The sequence below is a fragment of the Manduca sexta genome, chromosome 27 (genome assembly GCF_014839805.1).
Source record: "Manduca sexta isolate Smith_Timp_Sample1 chromosome 27, JHU_Msex_v1.0, whole genome shotgun sequence".
Classification (NCBI taxonomy): domain Eukaryota; kingdom Metazoa; phylum Arthropoda; class Insecta; order Lepidoptera; family Sphingidae; genus Manduca; species Manduca sexta.
This window is the reverse complement of record NC_051141.1, coordinates 15,001,035-15,028,958: the sequence shown is the minus strand read 5'-3', so window position 1 is coordinate 15,028,958 and position 27,924 is coordinate 15,001,035. Positions and strand designations below refer to the sequence as shown.

General features: G+C 34.1%; 1 protein-coding gene across 2 annotated transcripts in view; it reads right to left on the bottom strand.

Moving 5' to 3' along the window:
- LOC115445613 (rho GTPase-activating protein 1) overlaps positions 1-27,924 on the bottom strand; it is a 55,148-nt gene that overhangs the window by 15,173 nt on the left and 12,051 nt on the right. Inside the window, exons 4-5 of one of the 2 annotated variants that reach the window (XM_030171943.2) lie at positions 7,178-7,314; positions 2,773-2,930 (exon numbers count right to left, since the gene is read on the bottom strand). In XM_030171943.2, coding sequence (XP_030027803.1) covers positions 2,773-2,930; positions 7,178-7,314 — 295 coding nt within the window. The remainder of the gene's footprint in view (positions 1-2,772; positions 2,931-7,177; positions 7,315-27,924) is intronic. The other variant, XM_030171944.2, reaches the window with a different exon arrangement.

Genomic DNA, 27,924 nt, shown 5'->3' with positions numbered 1-27,924 from the left:
GTTGTTTGCAGCCCGACATTTATGACCAAACACCTGAAAAAAATGTCCAATGTCGACATAGGATTAGAATATATACTATACCTGCTTTCTCCGGTCTCACGATGAACACTTCAACCACATATTAACGCGATAGTCAAACAGAACATTTTTTTAAACACGCCAACGACGTAGGTATGCACCGTAACTTTTACGTTAGTAAGTTATTTCTGACAATACCCTGATAGAACCACTTAAACAGTTTACAGTCGGCCAGGAGTTAGTAGTACAGACTAGAGATTATCACGGGCATAATGTATGTTAAAAAAATGTTGACAAACGCATCAAAACGTTAAGAGATTAGCATATATACAAACTTACAAACATAACCCCTTTATATTATTAGTACAGATAAATTAAATGAATATAATGTTAATTTCATTAAAATTCCAGGATAAGGAGCGGAGATAAAAGATACAGTACTTTTTTTTGTTAACTAAACATCTTTGTAACGTATTATTGTCACTAGATCGAAGTGATCGTGTAAGCGTAAAAACCATAATTTAGTGACTCAAAACGGTTTCATGTCTACTAATTCATGAAAGTGGCAACCCTAATTACAAAGCAGCGACGCACCGGGACGAATGCATTGGTTCACCAATGACTTGTCAAGAAATTCTGCAGCCATCCCTTACGCACTAAAAATTGCAGCCGCTTAAAGCGTTGTTTTTAACGCGTTAAATATCTTTGACTCTAGACAGTAACATAAGGATCTTGACCCATTACCATAGACGCCCTATTCACAGTTTATCTTTTAGGACCATTAAATGTACGTTACCCATGAGAAAATAGCCGTCCAGACGCTTCTAAGATTGAGCGGTACAGAAAAATGAACATTTTCCCCTCGAAAATAAAAACAAATATTGAAGTTGTCTACAATTTCTTATTGAATGGTAACTAAGTCGCGTGTTTACTTTTACTTTTAATAATTTTTAATTAATGATATCGCAAACAAATTATATATATATATATATATATATATATATATATATATATATATATACACATATATACGACATGTATATATATATATATATATATATACATGTCGTCATCGAGTTCATTTTTTAAATGGAACGCCAACGCCATCTTATGGCATTCGACAGAATCTTCGCTACACAGCGCAATGATGATGTCAGACGACATCAAGGCCGGACAGCTAGCAGTCAAAGAGAATGACAAGCCTATGAAAAATTAGCAATTCCGTTGGTTTTATATCAAATGATCGAATATTATTGGAGACTAGTGCTGTATAAATGGAATAATAATTTATACGTTATTTCATTTTATAACATGTTTTAATAAATGAAAAATAGGTATATTTTTATCACCGCTACTTTCCAATTAAAATTAATTTAAAGTCGTTCGACAATTGTAAATCCAGTAAACGAGCGTGCAAAAGTAACAGACATACATAATATACCCTTGAAGAGATATATGTAAATATATAGTTTCCTTCTGACATACCGTAACACAGTCGCACAACGCATCCAAACTCGCATAATATATTTCCCTTAAACCAGACCATAATTTCATGCTTTCAATTTTAGATATTGAAATAAAATTAGTTTTCGGATTTAATTAATAAAACAAATTTTGTATAATTGTCAAATGTAGGTAGATGGTGACTGTCTTTTCGGACGACCGTCACCTCATTCCGCGCAGTCACCATCTTCGAAACGTCGGATGAAATATAAAAATTAAAAAAACACGATAAAATCCGAAAAGTAGCTTTATGTCAGACCTTCGCTGTTATGTTAACATCATATTTTTTTTATATTTATCCTCCTCAATTAACCCAAATAAACTGATTTCTTAGAAACGTTTAAATATAATAGCAATAATATTTCGGTTTATATATCGATCAATACTTTCATGGAAAATTCCAACCGTTAAACTGTCTATTGTTTGGTTTAAATTCATTGCAAAATTACAGATTACGTCGAATTCAGTTTACTTTTACATTCATTTTTATGTTTTAAATCCCTACACATTTGGCTGTAAAGATAGGGGCCAACACCATACGGTTCACTAACTGAACCGCGGTTAAATACAATAAAAAAACAAATAATTTCACAGGCGTGTTATACTCTACGGCCGTCGGAACAGCTCGGGTATAAAACTTTACTGTGCTCTATGTCGTAGGCACTAGCCTACGCGATTCCTTAAATATAGGTAATGCGTAGAAAGTTGCATTCCTACATTGGGCTAGGTTATAAATTTTTGAAAAAAAAAATAGCCAATAAAATACCAATGTATGCATGTGTTTTTATTTGAAATGTGATTTTTTATTGTGGATTTGGACTGATTTTTCAGTCATCACAAAAGTAAACCGTCAAAGAAATTATAATCTGACAAAATACAATATAACATGAATAATCAAAACATTCTATTCATACAGCTGAGATTACGTATTAATTAGCTTAACTTGTAGATCATACTATTTTGTCTGATGATTGAAAAATCAATCGCAAATAGCATAATTTATACCAATGCCAAAAGCTGCTGCTAGCACATACTTAGTTGATGTTTTAAATTCTTTAAATCCTATCGCGCCAATAATAATTATCAATAAGAAAACAATTTATTACAAAAAAACATGTGAAAATTAAAAGCACAATAGGCAGTTTTTAAAACAACAACAATTTCATTACAATAAGGTGTATTGTTGAGCAACACCACCTCGTACAGACTCATATTGCGTCGAAGCTAACTGCTTTGATAACACGCTCTTACCCCAATAATCTGTCGGGGGGCAAGTCCTTACTGGCTGGTAGCCTGCATGCGGACACCACGATAATGCGGCGACCCATAGAGTCGTCTCCGACCACTTCAACAAGCCCCGTTCGATTTAGCTCCTCGAAAGTCTCTTCATCAACAGAGGATGCCACGATCTAACCCACAAAACACATACATGAAAAACCGTCAAAATACCAGAACCAGCACCACTTTATACATGATAATGTATTCAAGCCATGATGAATGATCACGTACAATGAATTATCTACATACAAACAGAATGAAACAATTACACCAATTCGATCTTAGGGCTGATTTTTCATTATTCATATAAAATTGTAACCTAAGTTTATTCGAAAGTATGATGACTTTGAAGTAATACTTGTTTACGGATGCTATTGCGACTTATGTTAAGACAGATAAAAGTTATCACACCAATTAATTATAGCCTATTAAAAAAATTGCAATTTATGTTATTTTAACGGAGTTAAATTATTATTTTAATTTGACAAGTATAATTTTTACCTTCCCTATAACTTTTATCTGACATTTGTTAAATCAGCCCTTAGAAAGTTAAGAGCTACTATGATTACACACATCCTTCTAAGACAGAAATGAATGAATCAAAATGACTGAATGTTTGTGATGATGTCACGATGTAAAGATGTTTGTTTTCACGTTAATTATACGTAGATCGCAAATTTAATTTAAACAGTATCTGGTACATATATGTTAATTAATTCATTTATTTATACTACGGATAGGATGTTTATTTTAATATTCAGAAATGTACTTTTTTCAAAATTATTTCGTGGCCGCGAAAAACGTTTTCCTGACGGTAGGTTTTAAAAGCCGCTTCAAAAACCTGCTGTTTTTTGGAGTCCTGTGACTAAGTCCTCAAAATAAATAAAAATAGTGTAAGTGTGCAAAATACTTTTCCAGTAATTTGTTATACCGAGTAGGCCTATTTATATATATCGTATATATTCAGTCTGTCCTAGATCCTCGAGACGCGTTAAGTACATACTGCCGTGATTTTTTGGTTCGATAAAATATTACAAGACGATAACGTTATCAGTAAGTAATCAACAATAAATCAGATTTACAAAAAGTTCTTAACATTAGTAATTATATACAAAGGTAAAATATTAAAACTTCTATGATTATGCCACCGCACAGCCTTACCTTGCGCACATTCCTCGTGCGCCGATGAAAACAGGAATTTACTGTCCCCATGGCTACTTTGTAGATCCATGTGCTAATATAAATTTAATATGATGGCACGTTGTAGTTGAATCACGATTAGAACCGCGCGCGGGCAGGTGTCGATGGGATGACTGTTGCTGGTTTACTAACGCTTTGGAGGAGGAGCAGGGCTCCTGCTGCCACGCGCCGGGCTCGCTGTGTATGTGTGCCAGTAAAGGGTAGCGCCTCCCCCGATGGTTCGGGAAATACTATTTATTTCAAGCTGGACGGGTACTGCGAGATGGCAATACTAACACGAATGCAACACATATCGACTGTGTATATGTTCCGTTACACCTTAATTATGTTCCACGAATTTAACCGAAACGTAACGAACTCCCTGAAATCTAAAATTTATTTTAACAGCCCGCTATAATTCTAAGACGCTTTTCCGACAGTAAGCGTCATTTAAATCTTTTAATTAATATTGTGCCGGCCAAAAACGATGCTATTTTTTAATAATATGTCGTAATTGAGTTTTATATCGTCTACTATTAAAATATTCACGGATTTATTTATATTATTACAATGTCAGGTTTGTTTCTGACTGCGTCTTATGTTTATACAAAATATACCGTTTATAACATCTATTTGCTTTTTTTTTTTAAAGTAGGTACATTTGCATTAAAAAGTTTATAAAAATCTCATTAATTTCCTTTAAGGATCAAACTGAGACGTGGAAAAAATAATCTGTATTTTTATAGGATCAATGGAATCGCTTTAACTTATGTATATATTACGTATACAAAAGTTTAAAGGTAAAAGAATTATAATTGCACACAAATTAATTTATGATACATTATTGCATATACATTATACAGACGTCCACATAATTTCACGCCAGTGCTTCGAAGGAATAAGCTGCAGTTATGTAAAACGCGAATGAACGCGTAAGTCGCAGAGCTCGTATCTATCTCAGGATGTGGAGAAAGTGAACCATTTGCTACATCAGTTTCAAAAAATCCTCATTTTATTTTTTCACACGAAGAGCAATACTTATTACGCATAGTGGCTCAGGCCCATAAGAGAACAGTGAAGAAAAAATATGTTTTTGTATATTTAAATACTAAATATATAAACAAGATTAATAAATCTAATTATAAGTCGACCAGGCTATTGTTATTAATAAAACTGCTTTCATACTCTCACTATTACTAGACACACGATTTGATTTGATAATTAATATGAAACCTATCGCTATAATTGCTGAATTTGATGGGTTTTATCATTTTTTTATTAATTAATAGATAATATACGAAATATATTTTTAGGATAATATAACCTGGTTTGAATTTCTGCCTTTTTAAAATGCCTGAGAGTATTATATACAACAAAATATACTTGTGTCAGACTTTTAACAGTGCTCATATTTTTTTTAAAGTTATTGCTAAAATTGTAGGTAATCCGGTTTAATGGTTTTATGATGTCCCCAAACTAAACCTGAAATGGAAATTAATGCCTGGACTAAGGAACGAACTTTGGACGCAAAGATAGGCATTGAACACTCAAATGCGCTACGGAAAGACCAATGAGGCCATAAATTATATTAAAATTAAAGAAACTCGGTTAGTTAATAATCGTAAAATTACAAATGATTTGCTCAAAATGCAATAAATATTAGGACATTGCCCGAACTTTTAAATACAATAAACAGTATGACATCGCATTGCAATCGTCAAGCTGAGCCAAGTCAAGTCCTGTGCGTCCGAGATAACCATTCCTCCGCTCCCGAGGTTCATGAATAGCATTGATAACATGGATTATTATTGTGAAAAAACATCAAGAACTTAAGACATACGCCATGTCTCATAATGCTCAATGAATTCACTTGTTACAGTGTCTACAACCGCAGTACAATAATGCCGCTTGACAACAAAAATAGACATAGTAATGGTTACTTACCTGGACGAACTCTTGGACACGACACACCTATCGTCTACGTAAACATTAAGAAACAGTAATAACAATCTAAATTAATTACGATTTTTTTTTTGATCCTTGTAATCAAGCCCTTCCATTCAAACCATAAATGTACAGACTATTTTTGTTTTCAGCGTCGCCAGCTTCGTAACAGAAGAATATGGCTAAGCGTAGGGCTTCAAAGTGTTAATTAGAACAATCGCATATAATTCGAAGTTATCCCCGTTAAATTTTCATGCTCTGGTGGAAGTATTAAGACGTCCTTATCAGACGATCAGTCAGAAATATCCACTAAAGTGGCAGAACCTGTCTGTTTATAATAATTTTGCGCAGTCATGTAAAAAAACATATTTTTCTCATCCATTATGAATCTTTTTTATGTGGTAAATTATGTCAGATATCACACATATAGAGGTTAATATCGAATGTACTGATTTAATATTGTTCGCAAACAAAAGCATTAAATTTAAAATTCTGATAATCGGACCACAGTTATTGTATAATTTTGGAATTAATTGTTTCCTTTTGTTTGTTTCTTTCTCTATATTTCATTTCTTTACTAAAAAAGGTTTTAAGAGACATTGATTAGTCACAGATTTAGAATGGACAAGTATTACAAATATACACTATATTTATAGTTATCAAAACATTGATTAAATATTTTTTTGAAAACTTAAATTATATCCGATTAAATTTTATTATTAAGCAATATTAAAACATAACCGAAGCCGTAGGTTAGAGTACATAAAACTATTTAAGATATGAAATCGAATAAGTTTAATTATTTGTCGCGGCCGGAAGCGAAACTAGCGGGTTGTTTGTTACCGAGAGAACCGCGAACAGACCAGGCAGGCTGTTACTCTGACTTATCACCGCTCGTCATGCGCGATATCAAATTGTTCTTCACCTGCCAACTATCGCAAGCATGCCTTGTGCTACAACGGGGTAGCTTTCAAAACGTCTGTAGCAATAGCAACGCCCAATCGGGGGTGTAATGTGTAGGACTTTTCGTCGCAGTTCGATGTTAACGGTACATAAATATTGATTAGCAATCTATTATTAATAGAGTGACGCTATTATCAAGGCTAATTTATTTTGCGAGTTTTATTTAACCGTACATGTGAATGTTACTATTGATGGACATACAAAAAGCTTTATGAAACGTTGTGCGTAACTAACTTTGTCACATTAGCTTAAATGTTTATGAAATGCGGGAAAAAAAAGGGAATAGCGTTACCTCAGTGTAAGGCCCTACGGGACCTCGCGCCAGCTCCTCTTCAAAGTTTTCCTCTATGGTGCCATCACTGGTAGACCTGTCCAACAGGTCGTCTGGAATGTCCAGCAGTTCGGGCGGCAATGGAGCTGAAAATAAACCTATTACAGACATGCTGGGAACTTCATTTAATTGTTTCCTTATACAGGGTCATTTTGACATTGCGTTACTAAAAGAAACCACATATTCGTCTTCACCTTTGCTGCCATTGCTGCCAAAACTCATCCATTAATAACGTATATTTTCACCAAAAATCCTGATTTAAGTTTTATGATATTTTTATCATTCTGTAGTTTAATACGAATATGGCGTGTGCGTGTGTGTATTTCTGACTGAAAGTATGATGCCGCTGCGACGAATTTTCTTAGACTAGTAGTGGTGGCATTAGGGTGCGTCAAATTAGTATTACTTTTTATGAATATTTATTTTGTTCGAAACTTACACTTTTTTATTTTACATCTACGGCTCAAGTAACTAATTTTAAAGTTTTATTTGCAAGTAGATAGGTATGTGGTTTCATTTAGTAACGCAATGTCAAAATGGCCCTGTATATATAAGTTATGCATGAACTAAAAAGTATTGAATTTAATTAAAACTGAACAAATTATGTATCGGATAGCATTATAATAAATATTACTATTTAATGATTGAAAACGTACAATAGTAATGTAATAAACCCAACCTATAACGATGCTGTTTGCGCTAGTATCAAAATTAATTTCGACCTGGGCAGGAAAATGATTATTGAATTATCGGGCTCAGTTTGTTTAGACGAAATTAAATCAACGTACCACGTATCAGTACGTATAATGGGCATAAAGATAATCCGTGTTTGATGACATTGCATTCACGAAATTTCAAATAACGTTTTGATAAATGTACGAGACAAAGTTACGAGAGATTGTAAACATTTTATATACAAAAATAGCCTTTGTTAACAATTAACAGCCGGGGAAACTTCAACTTCGCATAATAATATAATATTCAGTACTTAATGGCAAGACGAAAATAGACATGCGCTACAAAACGAAACTAGGAACTAAGTAGGACAGGTGAATTATATAGTGGTCACTCCATAAATATCTTTGTAAGTCAAACGACGTGGAAAGAATTGAAAATTCTTAAATAAAATAAGCTTAGCATTTCCGTTACTTTGTCACTTAAATAACTTAATGCAATTCTTATTGTCTTTTAACGCAATTCAAAATGTAATTTATTCAAAACAAATATGGTTTGAATTCGCCGGATGAAGGACTAGCTACTCGTAATATTTAGCGCGGTTTCTTCAAGTTGGGCGGTTTTTCTCTTGATTATTTAAGCCACGATTTTAAACCATAAGTTGACCTTATAGTCAAGCTGAGAATTATACACAGGTTACTGTAGGTTTAATAATTACATCTCCAATGATTTGTATTTTCCATAAAAAAATTAATAAATTATGTATTAAATTGAAATTATTTCATATCATCAAACATACACTTTAATATGCAACTACGTAATGAAAATATTAGGAACTATTTATTGTATACTCTACATATTATGTAGTTAAATTACAAAAGAAATTAACAAATTCTTAATTTGTATAAATAATTAAATTTATAACAAATTCAAACACATGGAGTGCAAATATTTGTTTCACCTAAATATCCATTAAAATATATAGATCGAACGTTTCAAGCATCTTATCTTACTGCTTACTAATATTATAAATGCAAAAGTTTGTGAATGTGTTTATATGTTTTTTATAAGTAAACACAAATATAACTGAACGGATTTGGATGCAATTTGGCACACCGGTAGACCATGGCCTACATTAACACATAGGCTACTTTTTATTCTGGCAATTTGCTCGCATGGGAAATTACTTTTTCATCCGATTTTGAATATATGGTGCTGACGTCGTACAGTGCTTTAAGTAACTTATGCAGTGGGAAAGGCATCCGACGCTGGCGCAGCCGCGAGTGATTACTATCTTCATATGTTATATTTGGTGCTATAATTTGAAAATAGAACCTGATCGAGTTATTATTTGAACTATCCAGTCATTAATATATAATGCTGAATTCACATAAATTAATTATTGGGTCTGTATTAATTATATTAATAAGCTTTTTTATAAAATATCTAAGAATAAGAAAGTTAAATGCAATATTATTTTTATTCAAACACTAAGATAATTAATAAATTTAGTTTTGCATTTAAGTTGTTTCTAAACTGAAGGACAAATCTTGAACGACTGGTAACTGTTCTTGAAACTACTCTATGAAGTTTTAGTTGGTACTTGATGGTAGATGCATTGGGTTGAACATGCATATTGCATCATTATTGATTGTAAGTCATATAACTAATGCGTGAATAACAAGTACCTGAACAGTATTTTGGTAACAAATTTAATTAAATACATAAAAATAAACTGTAGATGTGGTGAATAGATAATTTTATCTAGATAAAATTATTCATACTAGCCAGTAGGATTATAATAATAAATAAGAAACCATTACTTTCTAAAATGTGTCCATGTAAACGTATTTACATCAGCATATTTTTAACAGAAACTTTATTAGTGTGTGCCCTTGGGATTTGAACCTGCGGACATTCGTTTCGGCAGTCCATTCCACACCCAACTAGGGTATCGCCGCTTTTTTGTTAGTTTTATGCAATAATAAAAAAATATAATACATACTTTCTGCCTCTTTTGTAAATTTTATCGAGCCCGAGAGGGACTATGTTTATGGACCTGACTATGTTATTAAAATGTTAATGTTGTTAACTTTTTTGTTAACAATAATTGTGGAGTGCAATTAATTGAAATTTAAGTTGGTTAAAGTAAAAACCGCGCGATCTTATCTCTCTTTCAATCCTAAAGCGCAAAACGGTGAAGGTCGGGATCACGGTTACGTACAACGAAATGTGTTCCTACCAAACATGAAATCGAATGAAATAATTGAGTAAATGTTGGAATCAACATTATTTCGTAATTTGATTAATTATAACATTAAGGAAATGACTCGAATGTTTTTCATGCAACTCTGCATATTTGGTTGATCCCCGTGATGGCCGGCAGTGTGTTGTAGACCTCATGCTGCCGTTAACGCCGAGAAGATCCTTCGGTGCGCAGGGACTTCGGAGTCCCCCCCGCCCCGCCTATCCATCTATATATATAAAAATGAATCCCTATTTAACTTGATCACACCATCACGCGTGAACGGCTGGACCGAGTTCACTATTTTTTTTTTGTTGTGTTTGTTATTGTCCGGAGAAGGTTCTTATGAAAGAAAAAAAAAACAAAAATAGCGCGGAAAATTAGAAAATTTAAGAAAACTTAACGAAAATATTAATATTATATAACTGTTAATTGTATAAATAAACTGTCAGCGATTGACTGAATGTGCGCTCCAAATTCGTATGTCTGGTCAACTAGCATTTTATATTTTTTGTACAAATTAAGTTATATCTATATCGCTTAATTATGTTTCTTTTTAAGTAGACCCCGAAATATAAATAAAAATTTACATATTTTAAAATTTTACCAACATGACATTTTTTAATCTATTTTTTGTGACATAAGCATAAATTAACATAGAACCTTGCAATAATAAGCCAGCGAATTGTAGATTGTAGCCAATCTAGAATATATTTTTTTTGAGTTTTTAAGCCTTCGACCGGCTCCAGCTCCGCAGGTGAAGCGACAGCCGATTTATCGGCTTCGGCCAGAAATCGACTTTAAGTCGGGACATTAATGATCAATAACGAAGTATAGTATTCATATCGGACTTTATAATAGGAAGAAAACAAAATACGTAATCGTTCATCCATTTTACTGTTTCAGTTCGATGAACGCGCAAATTTAAATTAATAACATATAATACAAGTGAAACGCTATAGTGTCCAACTGTAGCAGATCTACAATACTCTCTTAATGTGCACCAAACTCCCATGTATATTGCCCAATAGTTTAAAAGTTATTTAGATTTACCTAAACTTTTTATGAAAGTCGATATTACTACTCAGCTTCGTAATTAAACGACTGCATAACTAAACTATTGAATCTACAGTTGTGTTTGCTTTACTCAAATAAGAGTAATAGTTGGCTTTCTAATGACGATAACAGAATCATTATTTTTTAAATTTAGAGTTAAAAAATAACCATTACGGAAATTTTTGAAATTGCATAACCATCTCCGAACTTTTAATGACTCTAAATTAAAACTGCCTTTAATAGATATTTTTTTCTGCAAATTTCATTAAAGTAGTAGAAGGGCAACATGCCTAAAAAAATGTATTCGAAGCGACGAAGACCAAAAATCAACATTTGATCATTTTACCTCAACTGTCCTAAATTATAAACAATGTGATTTTCGTATGTATATATTAAGTGACAAATTATCAATATTTACCTAAAGAAATATACGAAATATGAGAAAAGAGAATAATAATTCAACGATTACCAATAATTGGTAGTTTAGTAGACGTAGTAAATTTCATGTAATTATTTAATTTTATTTTTGTGTTACACCCTGTATAATTTCAAAGTTAATATTTCACTTAAATTCTACTCATTATGCTTCTTAGAAAGAGATTACACACTTCATGAAAAAATCTTATTAGTCATTTCGACCTTGTATGTGATTTGTCCTTACGGATCAATATATGGTAATAAAATACATAGCAAGTACGGTTGAACGTAGTACATAATGATTCCATAAATGCAAGTTTGTTATTACTAGACATCGCACTACAATTCTACGAAAATATGCAATAAAATAGGGGCAAAATATTACAAAATATGCACAATCAAAATACTAGTTACTTTTATTTACACAATATGTTTATGTGGCTATATATTATCAATACGAAATTAAATATTTTTATGCATTTGTTTTGTAGGTTGAAAATAACCGCTGTCTAGGTCAACTCTCGCTAATAAACAAAACCTTTATTCTAAATATATTATGAGTAATAATCTTATTAGCCGTGTATTATAACCTACTATGTCCCACTGCTGGGCAGGGGTTTCCTTTATTACTAAGAGGGATTAGTACTTAGTCCACTACGCTGGCCTAGTGGCGCTGGCGGATTGGTAGACTTCACACACCTTCAAAATTCCTATAGAGAACTTCTCAGGTATGCAGGTTTCCTTCACCGTTAAAGCAAACGATAATTCATAAAGAATACACACATCATTTAAAAAAGTCATAATTTAGTAAAGGTATGTGTCCTTGGGATTTGAACCTGCGGACATTTGTCTCGGTAGTCCGTTCCAGTTTCCACAACCAACTAGGCTATCGCCGCTTTTATATATATAGACACGAGTTTTTATAACGAACAGCTTTTAATTGGCTCCGAATTTTTCCCGATACTGAACTCACGTTATTCTTTTCAATTATTTTTAGAACACTTTTAAAGCATTTAACTACTCATATAATTTAATAAACCGATATATCAACGCCAAGGTCGAAGGAATTTCCAAAAGTCCCTAAATCGTTACAGCTACCTGTTGCGCTATCAGTACAACGGCAGCGCCATCTACTAAAAAAAAAATATTTCTTACGGGAATAAATTATAGGGATAAAAATCTGTACATATGTGGCAAACCCCGGACATGGTTAGACCATCTGTATACCAAATTATAACTGAATTCATTCAGCGCTGTTAGCTTTTACTTGCAACAAAAATATAAATATCCAACACCCCAGCAACTGGTGAGTCGCGTAAGAGAATATAACTATTTATTATAAGCTACTAGTTGACCCGACAGACGTTGTCCCTCCTTAACTATGAATTTGCGCATTCTGTCAATCGCTGACAGTTATTTCAAACAATTGACAGTTATATAAAATCAATATTTTCAAGTTTTCTTAAATTTTCTAATTTTCCGCATAATTTTTTTCTTTCATAAGAACTTTTTCCTGACAACAACAAACACAACAAAAAAAAAAGTGAAATCGGTCCAGCCGTTCACGCCTGATGGCGTGACCAAGGAAAATAGGGATTCATTTTTATATATATATAGATTTGGTATGGCAAATAATTAATTCTAAAACAATATTATTAAAGTAGTAATAACAAAGAGAATCAATATCAGCCGCGAATAATATGAGACATTCACATTTCATGATTAAATATTCATTTTATATTACATAGTTCATTAAACGGCCGGTGAAACACTGCTTTGTACGGACATGAATAACAAATTGACAGTAATATGGCGTTTAAGTTCGACGTTTCTAATTTCCTACTTATATGCGATACAAAGTCGGCCGTCACTGCAACGAGCTTTGTTGATTTATTCATGTTACAAATACTATTAATAGTAGTCTCTTAAGGTCATTATAGTCGATAGTCCTTGAAGGGAACTGTGTATATTTTCACGCAGCATAACGGATCTAGCATCCAAGACAGCTGTTAAGGCTGCTGCTAATGGTTAAGGGCATGTCGTCATTGAACTATAAATTGTAAAATTAATAGTTAATGGTGGATATTTCATACTTTTTCCTGGCGGTATACTTATTAACTAGGAGTAACGACTCTCAATGTATAAGATAGTCTCTTTTCACTCTGCTCTTGTAAACTGTTTTTTATTAGTTGTCTCAGCTAGCTCCTCCTAAATTAGTAGGATATCTAAGTATGTAAGTTCAATGTTGACGAACTTAACTTTCCCGGACAATCCGTAGGTGATAATCTAAGTAGTGATACTTAGATATTGCACCAACCGCAAACAATAATCACGTAATAGATTTTTTTTTGTTATTTAAAAGTAAGTAAAAGACACAGTAAGTACATAATCACGATTGTAAATAGAAATCTTTTTAGTATACATTCTAAATGTGCGAGGTGTTGTAGATAAGTAAAACAAATGCCATTATATCATCAGATGATTATCAGATTATTTTCTAGACGAAAACAATATTTAATCAAAATAAAATTTTACGAAGTATTTTTTTATATTCATATTATTTTTCATATTTCCCGGTTCGAATCCCAGGTAAGGCAAAACTTGCTACTGTGTCTTTCCATTTTAAAAATTACTTAGTCGCAACTCTAGAAGTTGGCGGTGTGAGGAGGTACGGAGGTACCGTTCCTCGAAAAGCACGTAAAGCCGTTGGTCCTGCGCCCGATCTCTCCCCGGTCATGTCGGATTGCGCCTGGACTAAAGGAGTAAAGGAATTGAGAGTGCCCTTATGTATAACGCACACACTATAATATCTCCAGCATAAGTGGCTGATCTCCGCCGAAATTGGACGCCGTGTGGCCGAAATTCGGCTAAAAAGAAATTCATTCAATTATTCGCAATACGAGTACAATAGCACGTGGGTACCAAAACTATGCCTGTTTAAAAATAAATTAATCAGCTTACAAGATAAAGCATTATTGTCTCAAGGGTTTTGTTGTGTTGTACTGAAGTAAGCCAATGAAGAGAAAGCTCTCACCGATTCTACATTCGTTAGAATATTATTGTTGTAGGCTGTATCAAGAATTTTTCTCTAGAACCGTATTCATAAAGAGCAATTTCTATTTTGATTAAAGTATTAATATTTTTTTTGATTAGCAACTGATAAATAAACTTGGGCTTGCAATTACGTTTTAACCGCCATTTCCAATAGTTTCTTCAGCAGTACTGAAGATTAATCATTATTATTAATAATCTTATAATCGTTTTTAGGAACAGAAACATGACCATATTATGTGGATTTTGTATTCAATTTGTTACCGATCTTGTTAACATTCACAATATATTTTCTCATCCCGGCGCAATCTGGCCGTGAAAAGACGACGGAGTATTCGTTCGCTGCACCAAAATAACTTTTTGGATTATACAGATAAATTAACCAGTGGAGGCCACCAACAACCTTCGTACCTTAATATTACGTTTCAAAGAGATGACAAGTTCATGACCAACTGACTCATGTCGCATAGTTTCTCATTTTTACCGGATTATTATTTAGTGAGGAAGGGTAATGATTTTTAAGCCCTTAGTATGAATCCATTTTATTTTAGTCCTAGTGGGCCGATTTTTACAGATAAGGAGTCTATCGATTTGACTTTATTGAAAAGATGGTTATGATTATATATTTTTAACTGACATCAAAAGGAGGATTTTAAATGGACTGTTTTTTTTTATTTTACCAATGTAATATTGTAATTTATACACTAGGTACCAACGAATTAATAATAAAAATAATATCAGCCCTGTATAATATTGTATAATAACTTGCCCACTGTTGAGCACGGGCCTCTATACTACTGAGAGGGATTAGGCTTTAGTCCACCACGCTGGCCTAGTGCGGATTGGTAGACTTCACACACCTTCGAAATTCCTATAGAGAACTTCTCAGATGTGCAAGTTTCTTCACGATGTTTTCCTGCACCGTTAAAGCGAACGATAAATTCACAAAATAATACACACATGATTTTAGAAACGTCAGAGGTGTGTGCCCTTGGGATTTGAACCTGCGGACATTCGTCTTGGCAGTCCGTTCCACACCCAACTAGGCTATCGCCGCTTACCAACGAATTAAGTAGGGAAAAAATATTAACGTATTAAGAAATAAAAAGAACTGAAATTTGACTACGAAAAAAAGTCACTGAAAAGCACAAATTAAAACAATAATGAACAGAGTTCATTTTAATTGTAGTCCTACCTAGAAACATATGCTGGATTAGTTTATATCGGTATACAAAGCTAGCTGAATTGTTGGACGTCCCAAATCATTCACTTGTTGCGTATTTCTTCGTATGTCACAATGAAACTCTTACTTCCAACACTCATGAGAAATATGTAATAAAGTAAAATAGAATTACGTTACAAAAGTTATTTACCTAATATTTATTGTACAGTCTTTAATTAAACAAAAATAAATTTGAAGTTCTCATAATTACGGATGCTTAGTGATCACCTACATACTTTAACTGACGAAAACACCACATAAAGAACCCTTCGAAAGCATTTTCCCACTCGCGTACTTCTCATAGGTTCAAAATTTATCGGTATCTTTGCACTTTCCACAATCATATCTGCTGCAGCAGCCACGCATCGAGTAGTAGTTACTTAAATACAAATATGTAAATCGATAACCATGTATAGAATTCAGTTGTGGTAATGTCCATCTCTATTTGATAAAAACATATCACTTCAGAATACGAGGATGCTATTAACACATAAGTAAACAAAAACTAACAATAACGAATAAAACATCGTAAATATATTGCAAGTGTACTTATTTGGGAGTAAACAATACGCAGATGGAATGTGGGGGCCTGGGCCGGCCGATCTAGCAATGTTCGGTCGATACTACACAATCCCACGCTGCCACCCCGCCCTCACCCCATCACTTATAGCAATGATAGTTACGCCAATAGGCATTCGACTTTAGATACAAATTATAAAGTAAAATATCATTAGGTAGTGCCCTTTAAATTCAATGTTTAGGAGTATTTATTATGGACGTAGTTTACACTACTGAAATCGTTTGCCATTCATTACTCTAATAAAAATGCTAATAACAAAATAATGTAAAACGCATGAATTATTTGTTGCGACTACTAAACGACTTTGAAATAAACACACCACTGAGTAACAACATTCAATATCTTTGAAAGCCAGGAATAATCCACAAGAAAACCAAGTAAATTACAATAAGAGTTATTTGCTATATTCACTTCTTTCTCAGATCATGTTTTTTTTAAGTTGATTTTCGATTAATAATGATGATGGTTTTAATTCAATTGACTTAATACTTATATAATTTTTTTCATCAAATGTGATCCAAAGAATAAAAAGATATATATTTTTTGTTACGTTGCAAATCCTATGCACGTCGTCGTGCAGTTTATGCTAAGGATGAGAATATAGATCGAAATCTACGCTGACTAAGTTGTGGGATGCAGCATTCATCAATATACTTTTCACGGCTGAAAAGCATCAATACAAAATCATTTGCTAAATAAAATAACATGTGACACTTTGATTAAAATCAATTTGCCCTTTGCAGCAACTGCGATAAAATCGAAAAACTTCAAGCTTACCAAAGTTGACAATTTCCTATTTTACATGCTCAAATATGCATTTAATTCAGGGCCAGCGAAATGGACTTCTGTGGTTATTGAATTTCTAAAACAATAGCGCATTTAAACGGCGAAAGCTGAGTACAAAATGTTAATCCTAACTTTAATTAACTTTAGATTGCGGCAATTTTTACAGTTTCAATGTCATACTACGTTGTTCAGTTCGAATGCATTTATTCGCAAGCTATGCAGCGAAAGGCAATGTCGAAGAGCTTTGGCGTTTTCTTTTATAGTTCTCCATAAAGTGGCCATTTGTTAAAAAAAACTTCAATACAAAGTGATCCGTTGAATTTTCTTTACTTAGCTTTTCAAGTGTTTTTGGTATTCATAGGGAATCAAGTGAGTCTTTGGAGTATTGTTATTTATTGAACCAAATAAATTAAGGTCATAATTCCAGATCTGACTGAATATTGCATGTCTCCCGAGCCATCGCTTAACTGGATGGGGGTCGATGTAATGTTATGTAGGAAATCATCAAGAACTCCTGTTATCTACAGACCTTAAAAGCGAACCCGTGAGACGGGAGAATACTCACGAAGACGTTTTTAAGTTTGGAACAGAAAAACTACACGTTTGAAAGATAGGTACATCGTCAATTGTTCTTTACATACCGCACCACAACTGCAAGAGATCTTCAAAATATACTCAGGACGGCTACTGATATAGGAATTTCCAAGCAGACAGTAAGAAATAGTTTGATGGGTGACAATTTGAGATCACGCTGGCCAGTTCGAGCTATGCGTCTAACTATTCTCAAGCTGATTAGCAACATCGACATTGGAGGCCAATGCTTTTTACTAATGAATCACGAAACCGTCAAACACGTTGCGGAAGACTTTTGGTGGTTCTGTGCTCAAGCCTACATAGAAAACTTACATAGAAATCAATAAAAACAAATATTTAATCAATATCACGAATAAGTATTTCGCCAAAAATGTACATTATTTCTTTATAAAAAAAATCTATATCAGTCTCTTCATTATCTAATGGTAGTAATAAAAAAATTTACACGAAAAATATGTTAAACCTAATTGTAGTTTAAATTATATAAAGAACTAAAATCTTGATTCCTAAATTGTTTTGGCAAGTATATTATGTTTACAGAATCTGACACATTCCAGATTCGTGGTGACACTGAGATGAATAACCTCTGCCCGAACCAGGATTAGAACCCGGTTGTCAACAACCTCACAACGGCTCTCGCACCACGCATTCAGTACGAATGCCACCTAGACTCTCAACAGAAAATTACCGGTGCATAAAGTGTGTAATTGAATATTATGTCGCACGTGCAACTTTGTTACACGGACAATCAATAGAATACAGTAGTTGGTGTCAAACTTTCCGCGCAAACTAAATTAAACAATTGCACATGTCCGCTAGTAATTTTGCATGTTTCAAGTGATTAAATTACACCTAACACACTCAACGGTAGAATTCAACTTTATTCAAGTTCAAGTTTAACTTGAATCGATTTACTGAGCAGTGTTAATCTGTCTATCTATACTACTAGCTTCTGCTAGTGACTTTGCCCACGTGAAAGAGTTTTCCAAGATAAAAGTCCCGGTATATATTTTTCGCAATAAGCAGCCTATGTCTTTCCAAAGGTCTCAAACTATCTCCTTAGCAAAGGAGAAGGTCGAAACTTCATAGAGCCTTGGGCTTGTGTTACAGAGATGATTTATGCATTATTTTATAGGAATAATAGAACCATTTCTAAATTAGAAAAAATAAACTGTCTCTACATTGGGAGTGAACAAATAATCGCTATGGAATATAGCGTAAAAAAACACTTTTCTGTGAATAGCTTCGTATTTACCCGATAGCACAAGATGTTCACAGCACCTAATCATTATCCATTGGATTGCCGTATTGACTAATGAGCAGCTAGCTTAGATAATAACCAAAATTGAAATTATCGCATGGGATCGACGAGGACCGATATAAAGGTGCTTATCGCAAGATGAAACTAAGTGTAGGTTGTATATCTTTTTTTACGTACTCCTTCATGGAATCAGGTATGAGTTTATACTATTTTTATATTATTCAAAGAACTATTTCGTTTTCAATTGTACGAATTCCTTTAGTGTTACAACGCCATTTAGCTATGCCACAATTAACACAATGATGTTGATGGTTCATCGTTACTTTTCGAAACCCGGTAAAACAAGCAAAATCAGTCGAGCAAGCAAGAAATCAAAGTCCTTTGTTGAATAGGCGTGGGTAGTTCATTAAAGCAGCAATCGTCAAAATATTCTCGAAAAGCCGTAGTCGTTAAAATAAAAATATCAAACCAAAAACATTCACTTGCGCAGAAGTACAGAAAGCGAATAACAATACTATAATAATAATATCAGCCCTATATTATATACTTGCCCACTGCTGAGCACGGGCCTCCTCTACTATTGAGAGGGATTAGGCCTTAGTCTACCACGCTGGGCTAGTGCGGATTGGTAGACTTCACACACCTTCGAAATTCCTATAGAGAACTTCTCAGATGTGCAGGTTTCCTCACGAAGTTTTCCTTCACCGTTAAAGCGAACGATAAATTCCCAAAGAAACAATAATATACATTAATTATAATTATAGACAGCCTGATATTTCCAATACAGGAAGTCAGTTATGAAGTCATTGATAAATGTTTCATAAGTGTACAGTCAAGCCCAATTTTGCCCGTCTCCTTTCATCGAATTCCGTTGGGTAGTTTTTAAGTTTATTGCGTTCAGAGACAGACAGACATGCAGCAGGGAACTTTGTTTTATAATATATATTTTTTAGAACTTTTTATGAGGAACAATTCCGTCATACACGCTTGTTGCATACTTTTACTGTTACGTAGCGCACGCAAAGGAAGCTCTCAAAAGGAATATTATTTCCTAATTCTTGCAACGTTTTTCATTGATGCCGCGATCCTGTTGGTCATAACATGAGTTATACAGCCTATAGCCTTCCTCAACAAATGGGCTATACAACACTAAAAGAATTTCCTATTGAAACCGGCAGTTCCTGAGATTCGCGCGCTGAGCGTAGTGTAAGCAATAAATGAATGTTCAAGCAACGAAAATTATTATATATTGCACCGAGACGGATACACTATACATCCAAATATTTAAGGGCTGATTTTTCAATCATCAGATAAAATTTATTTATCTCTTTTATTGGTTAGAAAAGATGTTGCGGCACAATGCGTTAAAAAGTACGTCAACAGAGCCCTTATTCCGTATGACAGTGTAAACGCGTAACGCGGCCGTCTCATGTTATCTTCGAGAAATGTGCGTGGAATAGTATTCTGTAAGCCAAATTTCTATAGTCCTAAACATGATGCGTTGTGTTACGTGCTTGTTACGCTCTGTTAAAATAACGTGCGGGATAGAGAATAAGGCCCCTGATTTAGTATGTTAAAATAAGTCATACATATCATTGTATTAGCAGTTCCGTGAAATGTTGCGGCCCAACGCGTGTACCGTACGCTACCGGGCAAAATTTCAGATTATTTAACTAATTGACATTAAAGCACGTTAGCTATAAACTTTGTCATTATTTACATAATTCTCATCGGCCGACACTACAATATTTAAACTGCACTGTTTACCGTCCGTGTGTATTTTGTATCCACTTTGTGGCCTGCCATCATGAAAATAAAACAATTTTATACCAAGGTTCTATTATGACCGCCAACTCTTTGAATTATTAATTAATCATAATATTGCGTTTATAACACCGGCTTAGGGTTGGACAAACTTTAAATTTAAATAGCATTTTGCTCAATAACAAGATTACTATGAAATCGCGGTATTATTTGTAATATGCGAATTTTTTACAAATAATTTCTTAAACTACATAAAATACTTTTCGAAAATAAGCGACCTAAATATTCCTTATTAAAGTGACTATGTAATAACTTTGGTTGCAATTTAAAATTATGCGTACTTTAGGAAGAGAATCACGGTATCCATAATTTTAGTGGCATTACATTATCACATTAATGAAATAATAATTAAATTATAAAAAAAAATCAACGACACAAGTAAAGATAGCATATTTTAGAAATAACATGTTTATTTTTTTTTTTCTACATGTATCATGAATTAGATAAGGTTGCATAGACATAACAAACTATTCTGCGTGTGTCGAGAAACTCACTTATCACAATTCGCCAATATCAGCTACAGAAAGACATCAAAATATTAACTATTACAATTTTAATTAAAAAGCTACATATGAATGGTATACCGGTGAACATATGAATTGTATATCTATAGTATGCATAGAAATAACAAACAATCAAAACAGACTAAGACTATAAATATTTACATTTTAGGATTAGTTTAATATCACCGTAATTGTAAAAGCCATTATTCAATGCATTGATCAAGTCTGACAGTCCACGTGTCCATCCAACTGTCGTACAAGTAATAAAATTATTCCCACCGATTTTAGTCTGTTTCCCGTCAGCCAATTTAAATGCGAATTTGCATACACGTGTTCCGATGACAATACGACGTTATCGCATAATTGAATGGTTACTAACTGAATTTTGTATAGGCAAGGCTGTGCACTACGCAGCTCAACTTCAGATTCATATTCTAGATGTAAGTTAAGGTTAAGGTCTCGATCTGAATTCAGAACGCGGTCGTTCGCTCTGACTGCGCGACAGTCTGACCAACATTTTGTGGTCAAGTTCAAAGTTCAAACTGTTGCCTATAGTCTTTCCGAGAAAGCATCATAGGATGCCGAGTTGCGCTTAACTTAAATGAATATTCATTTATATTAAATACTCCTTTATATTTCTCGTACATAAATTAGTTTTTACAAACATTAGATCATAAGCGTGTTTAATATTTTGGTAGTGCGTTATATATTAGTGTTTAGATAATAGATATATAACAGGTATTTACGGTTTAATACGAGTCCGATAATAAAATTTCAAATGACGACTAACTTTAACAAAGCTTGAATTTATTATTCTTTTTAAGTAGCAATAAAATTAGACCCGCCCACGATAGTCTGCGCAGTCAGCCTACACACTAACAAAGCAGTATATAAAAAAAATGTATTATTATTTTATTATAAAATGTTCCAAACTAAAATAAATATGTTTTCATTGCAAGACGACATCAAGGGCACCTCAGGAAGGTGGCAGTTCTATGAAATAGCAATACTAATTAGCCGCATTCGCGCCGGGAGCTATTACATTCGCTACCCGCGCTCAAAGACTCATATCATTACAAAGGATGTCGCTTCAATTCGCTCAAAACATATTAATGGGAATGCCACTTAAACGGAGATGCACACATTATTACATAACATATTATTGTAGCATCGTGTTATATATTGATGTACTTCAGGTGGATGAATGCTGTCCGAAAATTTCGTAGTTAGAGTAACTACTATGTGATAAAAAATTTTAACATCAAGAATTCTACATAATTGTTATATTTCAAATACTTTTCAGGTATTTTTTTTAAATCGCCAAAAGTACGGGGCACGCGTGTCTTAGTCACGTTTTTTTTTAAACAGCGTGATGATGTTAATCCATGACAATAAAGACTTTTAGTTAAGTACAGTATTTATGATAAATCAAGTTTTCTGGTTATTAATATCAACTTAATAAATTATCAAAGTAAATTACCGCCATTTAAATGGAAGAAAAGGAATAAAGAAAAGAAAACATTGTAACGGATTTCAGTCTTTCAAAGCATATAAGACTCTTGCACCCAAATCAATTATGTGGTGTATTCAAATATGTCATATTTTATCTGTGCTATTTAATTAAATTATGCAAGAACGAAGATGGTCATTGATGCTATTTCTAATATTAATACAACATAAATATACAATTTTAATTGATTTAATAATTAACTATTTCGATCGATTTATAAAAGAAATCATTGACCATAACATTAAAACGTTACTGTTACAGTAATTACACTGATAGAGTTCGACACACCTAACTCGATAAGAAACAATTTAAAATATTGTTAAAAAAAGAAAAATTTAATTCGTCACACGGTATTATCATGAAATACGTTGAAACCAAACAACGCAATTGCAGCCAAAGCATGTCTAACTTGAAATGAATCGTTTTCAGATGATCTCTTTTGAGGGTAATCGGCTAATTAGGTACCGCCGTATCAGCATTTTCTGCAGACAAGCAGCATTGTCGGAGCACTGTTGTGTTCTAGTTTGACTGACATTGTAGCTCCTGTCTATACAATAAGACTTACATACTGTTAGCATAAAAATATTTTTATGAGGGTAGTTGTACACTTATTGCTATTAAAACACAGAGCGTTGATAGACCGGGGACTCCTTTCGACCGCGTGAAATGGAGACGTCCGCGTTCAGTCCTCTAGATCCAGAGGACGATATAACTATGGCCATTCGCCGTAAGCATGAGCATCTAAAGCTCATACACTCCACACGACCGCAGTTCCGTCCTCGCCGTCGAGGACCTCGCCGCGTTCCATGTCCCCTCGACCCTTCTGATAGTTCCGTCGGCCCGCGTGCCGACGATGAATCTAGGTAGACTGTTAGGTCGCCCCACGCACCTCCCGAAAACCCCCTAATCGCTGATGTCTCATCATCCTCTCTCAGTGGCTGTCTGGAGTCGAGGTCGTGACCCGCCTGCCGCCGAGGGTCGCCCTCAGTATGGTCGCTTAATGTTTTTAAGAATTTCGAGTGCCTAAATCACTCACCCGAAAGTCCGGTGCGTTTGTATGAACGGCCCTTGCCAGGCTAACAAATGTAGTGTCAAGTTAAAAAAAAAACAGGCCGGGGCAATTGGTCGTTGACAGTCGTACCGGTCATTTGGTCAGTTAAATATTTGTATAAATGCTTCTGTAGTCGGTGATATTTCTTTTTATTTTAACCAAAGCAGCCTCAATATTCTAACATCTAATACTTCAAGGCCCAGTGATTACCACGTAAAATTTAGAAAAATATAAAATTGTTATTTTGCTGCCGTTCAATATTTACGTGCAATGGCGTCACGCCTACGATCAAAGTGCGTTTTACTCATATTGGAATTCTGCGAAATAAAAACAAAACCTAGTACATAAAACACACATACCAGTGGATAGCTATTTCCAATTTTATAAAAATCTGTTGAAATACGCTGTTTTCGTTAGTGCCTGATATTTGCCAGAAGCAAAGCAAATATTTTCCGAAACAGCGGGTAACTCTTATAATATGTATTTGTAACTTCCAGTGGCGAAGCGTCCATACAACCCGATTCCTACCGGCTTCCCTTTTAGGTTTATTTACGTTTGTCTAAGTTTTTGTTTTTAGTTAAATTGGTCGCGATATATTAACTAAGGCAATATTTATTTCCTCGGGTTACCTTCTGAAAAATTTCACCCTTCGCCACTGGTAACTTCGAACAAAATTGCTGTTGTTAGATCAATATTATAAAAGTGTCATGTTGTAACGGTCATTTTGTTTTATATTGTTTTTTACAGAACACACAATGCAAAAACAAAGTTCTTTTATCTAAAGGATATCAAATAGGAGGGAAACACTTCTTAATGAATGTTGCAAAAACCATCGTCCATCTCTGAAGAATCTATTCCCAGCTGAATCTTGTTAAAAAACACACACACAAAATATTGCTCAAGCTGGGTATTGAACCTAGATCTATACATAACCTATAAACCTATCTCGCTCACAAGTCACAAACCTATAAGACCGCGTCAAGAAATCAAAGAATATTTTCAAACACGGTTTTAGGTAAAGTGCGCTATGTGTCGCCGTTAATGCCCATTATGTCCATACATGCAGCTCGTTAGTTGGCGCCAATCCGCGTGCCGTAACGCAAAGGTTTCTTTACAAATATTAGGTTATTAGCAACCCGCCCCGGGTTCGCCTCGTACGTACTTTTTTTCTGTCGTAGTGTCTCTCTCAGCACGCTTCACCACTCGGCTTACTACTTATCGCAACAGTGGGCGACAGCGTTCGGACATTTTATAAAGATCAATCAATTTAAACAACGATCCGTTGATTGGTGAACACTGCGTCCATTGGTGAAAACCGTATAAAAATCCTTTCGGTGTTTTTTGCAATTATCACTCTCAGATAAGCAGACAGACACAGCGGTGGACTTTGCTTTATAATATGTAAGGATATCGAGATCTAAAGATTAGCTAATAATAATGACGTCACAGCGCAACGTGTGCAACAGCGTCACAAAGAAAACTTATATTTCCGATACATTCGATGCGCCAAGTTCACGGTCAAATAAAAACTTTGTCGATCAGCTAACTGACACAAATTGATAATGATGATATATCTATCATAATAAACATTAGTGAATCAAGATATTAATACTAAATATAGATTTCTATAGCGGAAACGGAATTTTAACTTTTATGACACTTTTGTCATTTATGTTCGTTAAGTCAAAGTTTTTGTTTTTTTGCAGGCCCCCCCACCAGGTGGACCGACGATCTGGTGAGGGTCGCCGGAGTCCGATGGATGAGGGCGACCCAAGACCGGTCCCTGTGGCGCTCAATGGGGGGGCCTATGTCCAGCAGTGGACGATTCCCGGCTGAAATGATGAAGACAAAGTTGGAAATCTTGAATATGAATTGGGCTTCTGTATGACTGGCTTCATATAATGACTGATTCGGGTTAAAAACGCCTTGGTTACGTCACTGTTCACATCCTCCACGAATACATGTTCTGTGCGATGATGCCCCACGGATATGGTAAATAATGAGACATAAAAATCGGTATAATAAGTACATATGAAGTTTCTCACACAGCGAACTTTGAATGTCGTGAAATTCTATCACAAACACGCTGCAACTTCGGATTTCAACCCAAGTAACCGGAATGCTGGCGTTCCAGTGACTTCCCGTGTCGGGAAATGAATACACAGACGTGCCATAAGCTAATTAACTAACTTAACTACATGTTTCACAGATTTCACATTAGCTGAAATCAATATCTTTATCTCCTTTAGTACTAATAACTTGTTCATACGAAGTACATACAGTTGCATCCGTGCTACAAGCATTAAGTATTTCTGTGAACTTGCGAAGTATCTATAGACTATATTTAATAAACAAGACTAACCTACGTGATACATTTACACGATAATTGATTATTTGACGGACGCGCTTTCAATAATACTTATTAAATTAAAATCAAAGTAAAATAGTTGCCAGGAGCTCATCATTTTATAATTGATTGCGTCGCAACTTGCGTTTTCTTGTTATATTTCTTCAACAGGAAATAATGTTTGTAAAACGGAACGTGACTATCTCGATGTTATGAAGAAAATACTAGTAACTAGAAAAGTGTTTTTTTGTGCCCTTGAATAAAAATGACAACAAAAATAATGCCATTTTCAGGTCCATAAAAACTAATACACCAGCATGCGAAACCAATAAAGCAAGTTCTTTAGGAGTGATATCTTTTACGAAAGGTAGTGGAGAAGACATTAAGGCGATACCTCAAGGTCCATTTTCATACATTTTGTTTCGGCTTTAATCTGGGTAACTAAACAAGTATTGGCAAGTAAAGAATTTAAATTCACGTCTAGTTAGTGATTAGTTCTCGCAGTTGAAGAAAAATGTAAAAATAATTAATAATCATGGATATTTCGGCCTTTAAAATTTAATATGACGAAATTTTAAAGGCAGAAATATCCATGATTATTAATTATTTTTACATTTTTCTTCAACTGCGAGAACTAATCACTAACTAGACGTGAATTTAAATTCTTTACTTGCCAATACTTGTTTAGTTACCCAGATTAAAGCCGAAACAAAATGTATGAAAATGGACCTTGAGGTATCGCCTTAAGAATCAAAAAGCAATGCTATAATTGGTATGCAGTATGCAATATGCATTTCGTTAACATATTACTTATCCATTTCGTAGGTTTTGAAGATTGTATTTTAGAAAAAAATATTATAATTACTCATGTAAAAACATAACTTTTTTATGACATTACTTACATTCAGTCATACTTAAAATGTCTGACTTTAATGTATTATGTGATTCAAAGATCCAGAATCACCAATTGTTCGCTTAACATCAACCAACATCTCAATTCTCGGCTCATATGTAACTTGACCAAAAATATCAGCAGTATGTTTTGCAGCAAGGACTCTCAACCATGATATCAATGACTCGTTCTCAATATGTGATGATGTTTGGACGCGATACACTTTATCATGCCTTACTTACGCTTTGTGTGTGAAACATTTCTTACCAAATAGCATTTAAGCTTTCAAATCTGAAAAAGCTTTTTCTACTGCATCTGTATCGTTCATATAAAAATAGTTCGCGAGTTATACATTTCTCAGGCAAGATTATTTCCACTTCAACAGCCTTCAAAAAATATTTTATATGGTATATTACTACTACATTTTCAATATTTCGCATTGAGCACACAACGCTACCTCGTTTCCAGGAACGGGGATTTTACATGCGACATATTTTGTAGTTCACAAAGAAAAAATGTCCGTAAATTTTTAATTGCCGCTAATGGAAATGAAAAATCTTTGTGCATAGAAACACAAAGGATAATGTAATAATACAAATGGAAACTGTTAAGAGTATTAACGTAGGCACGTGTATGTTGCGATATACCGTGTATAGGTGTAGCACGCGGATTAATCGCGGCTTCGATATGCGTT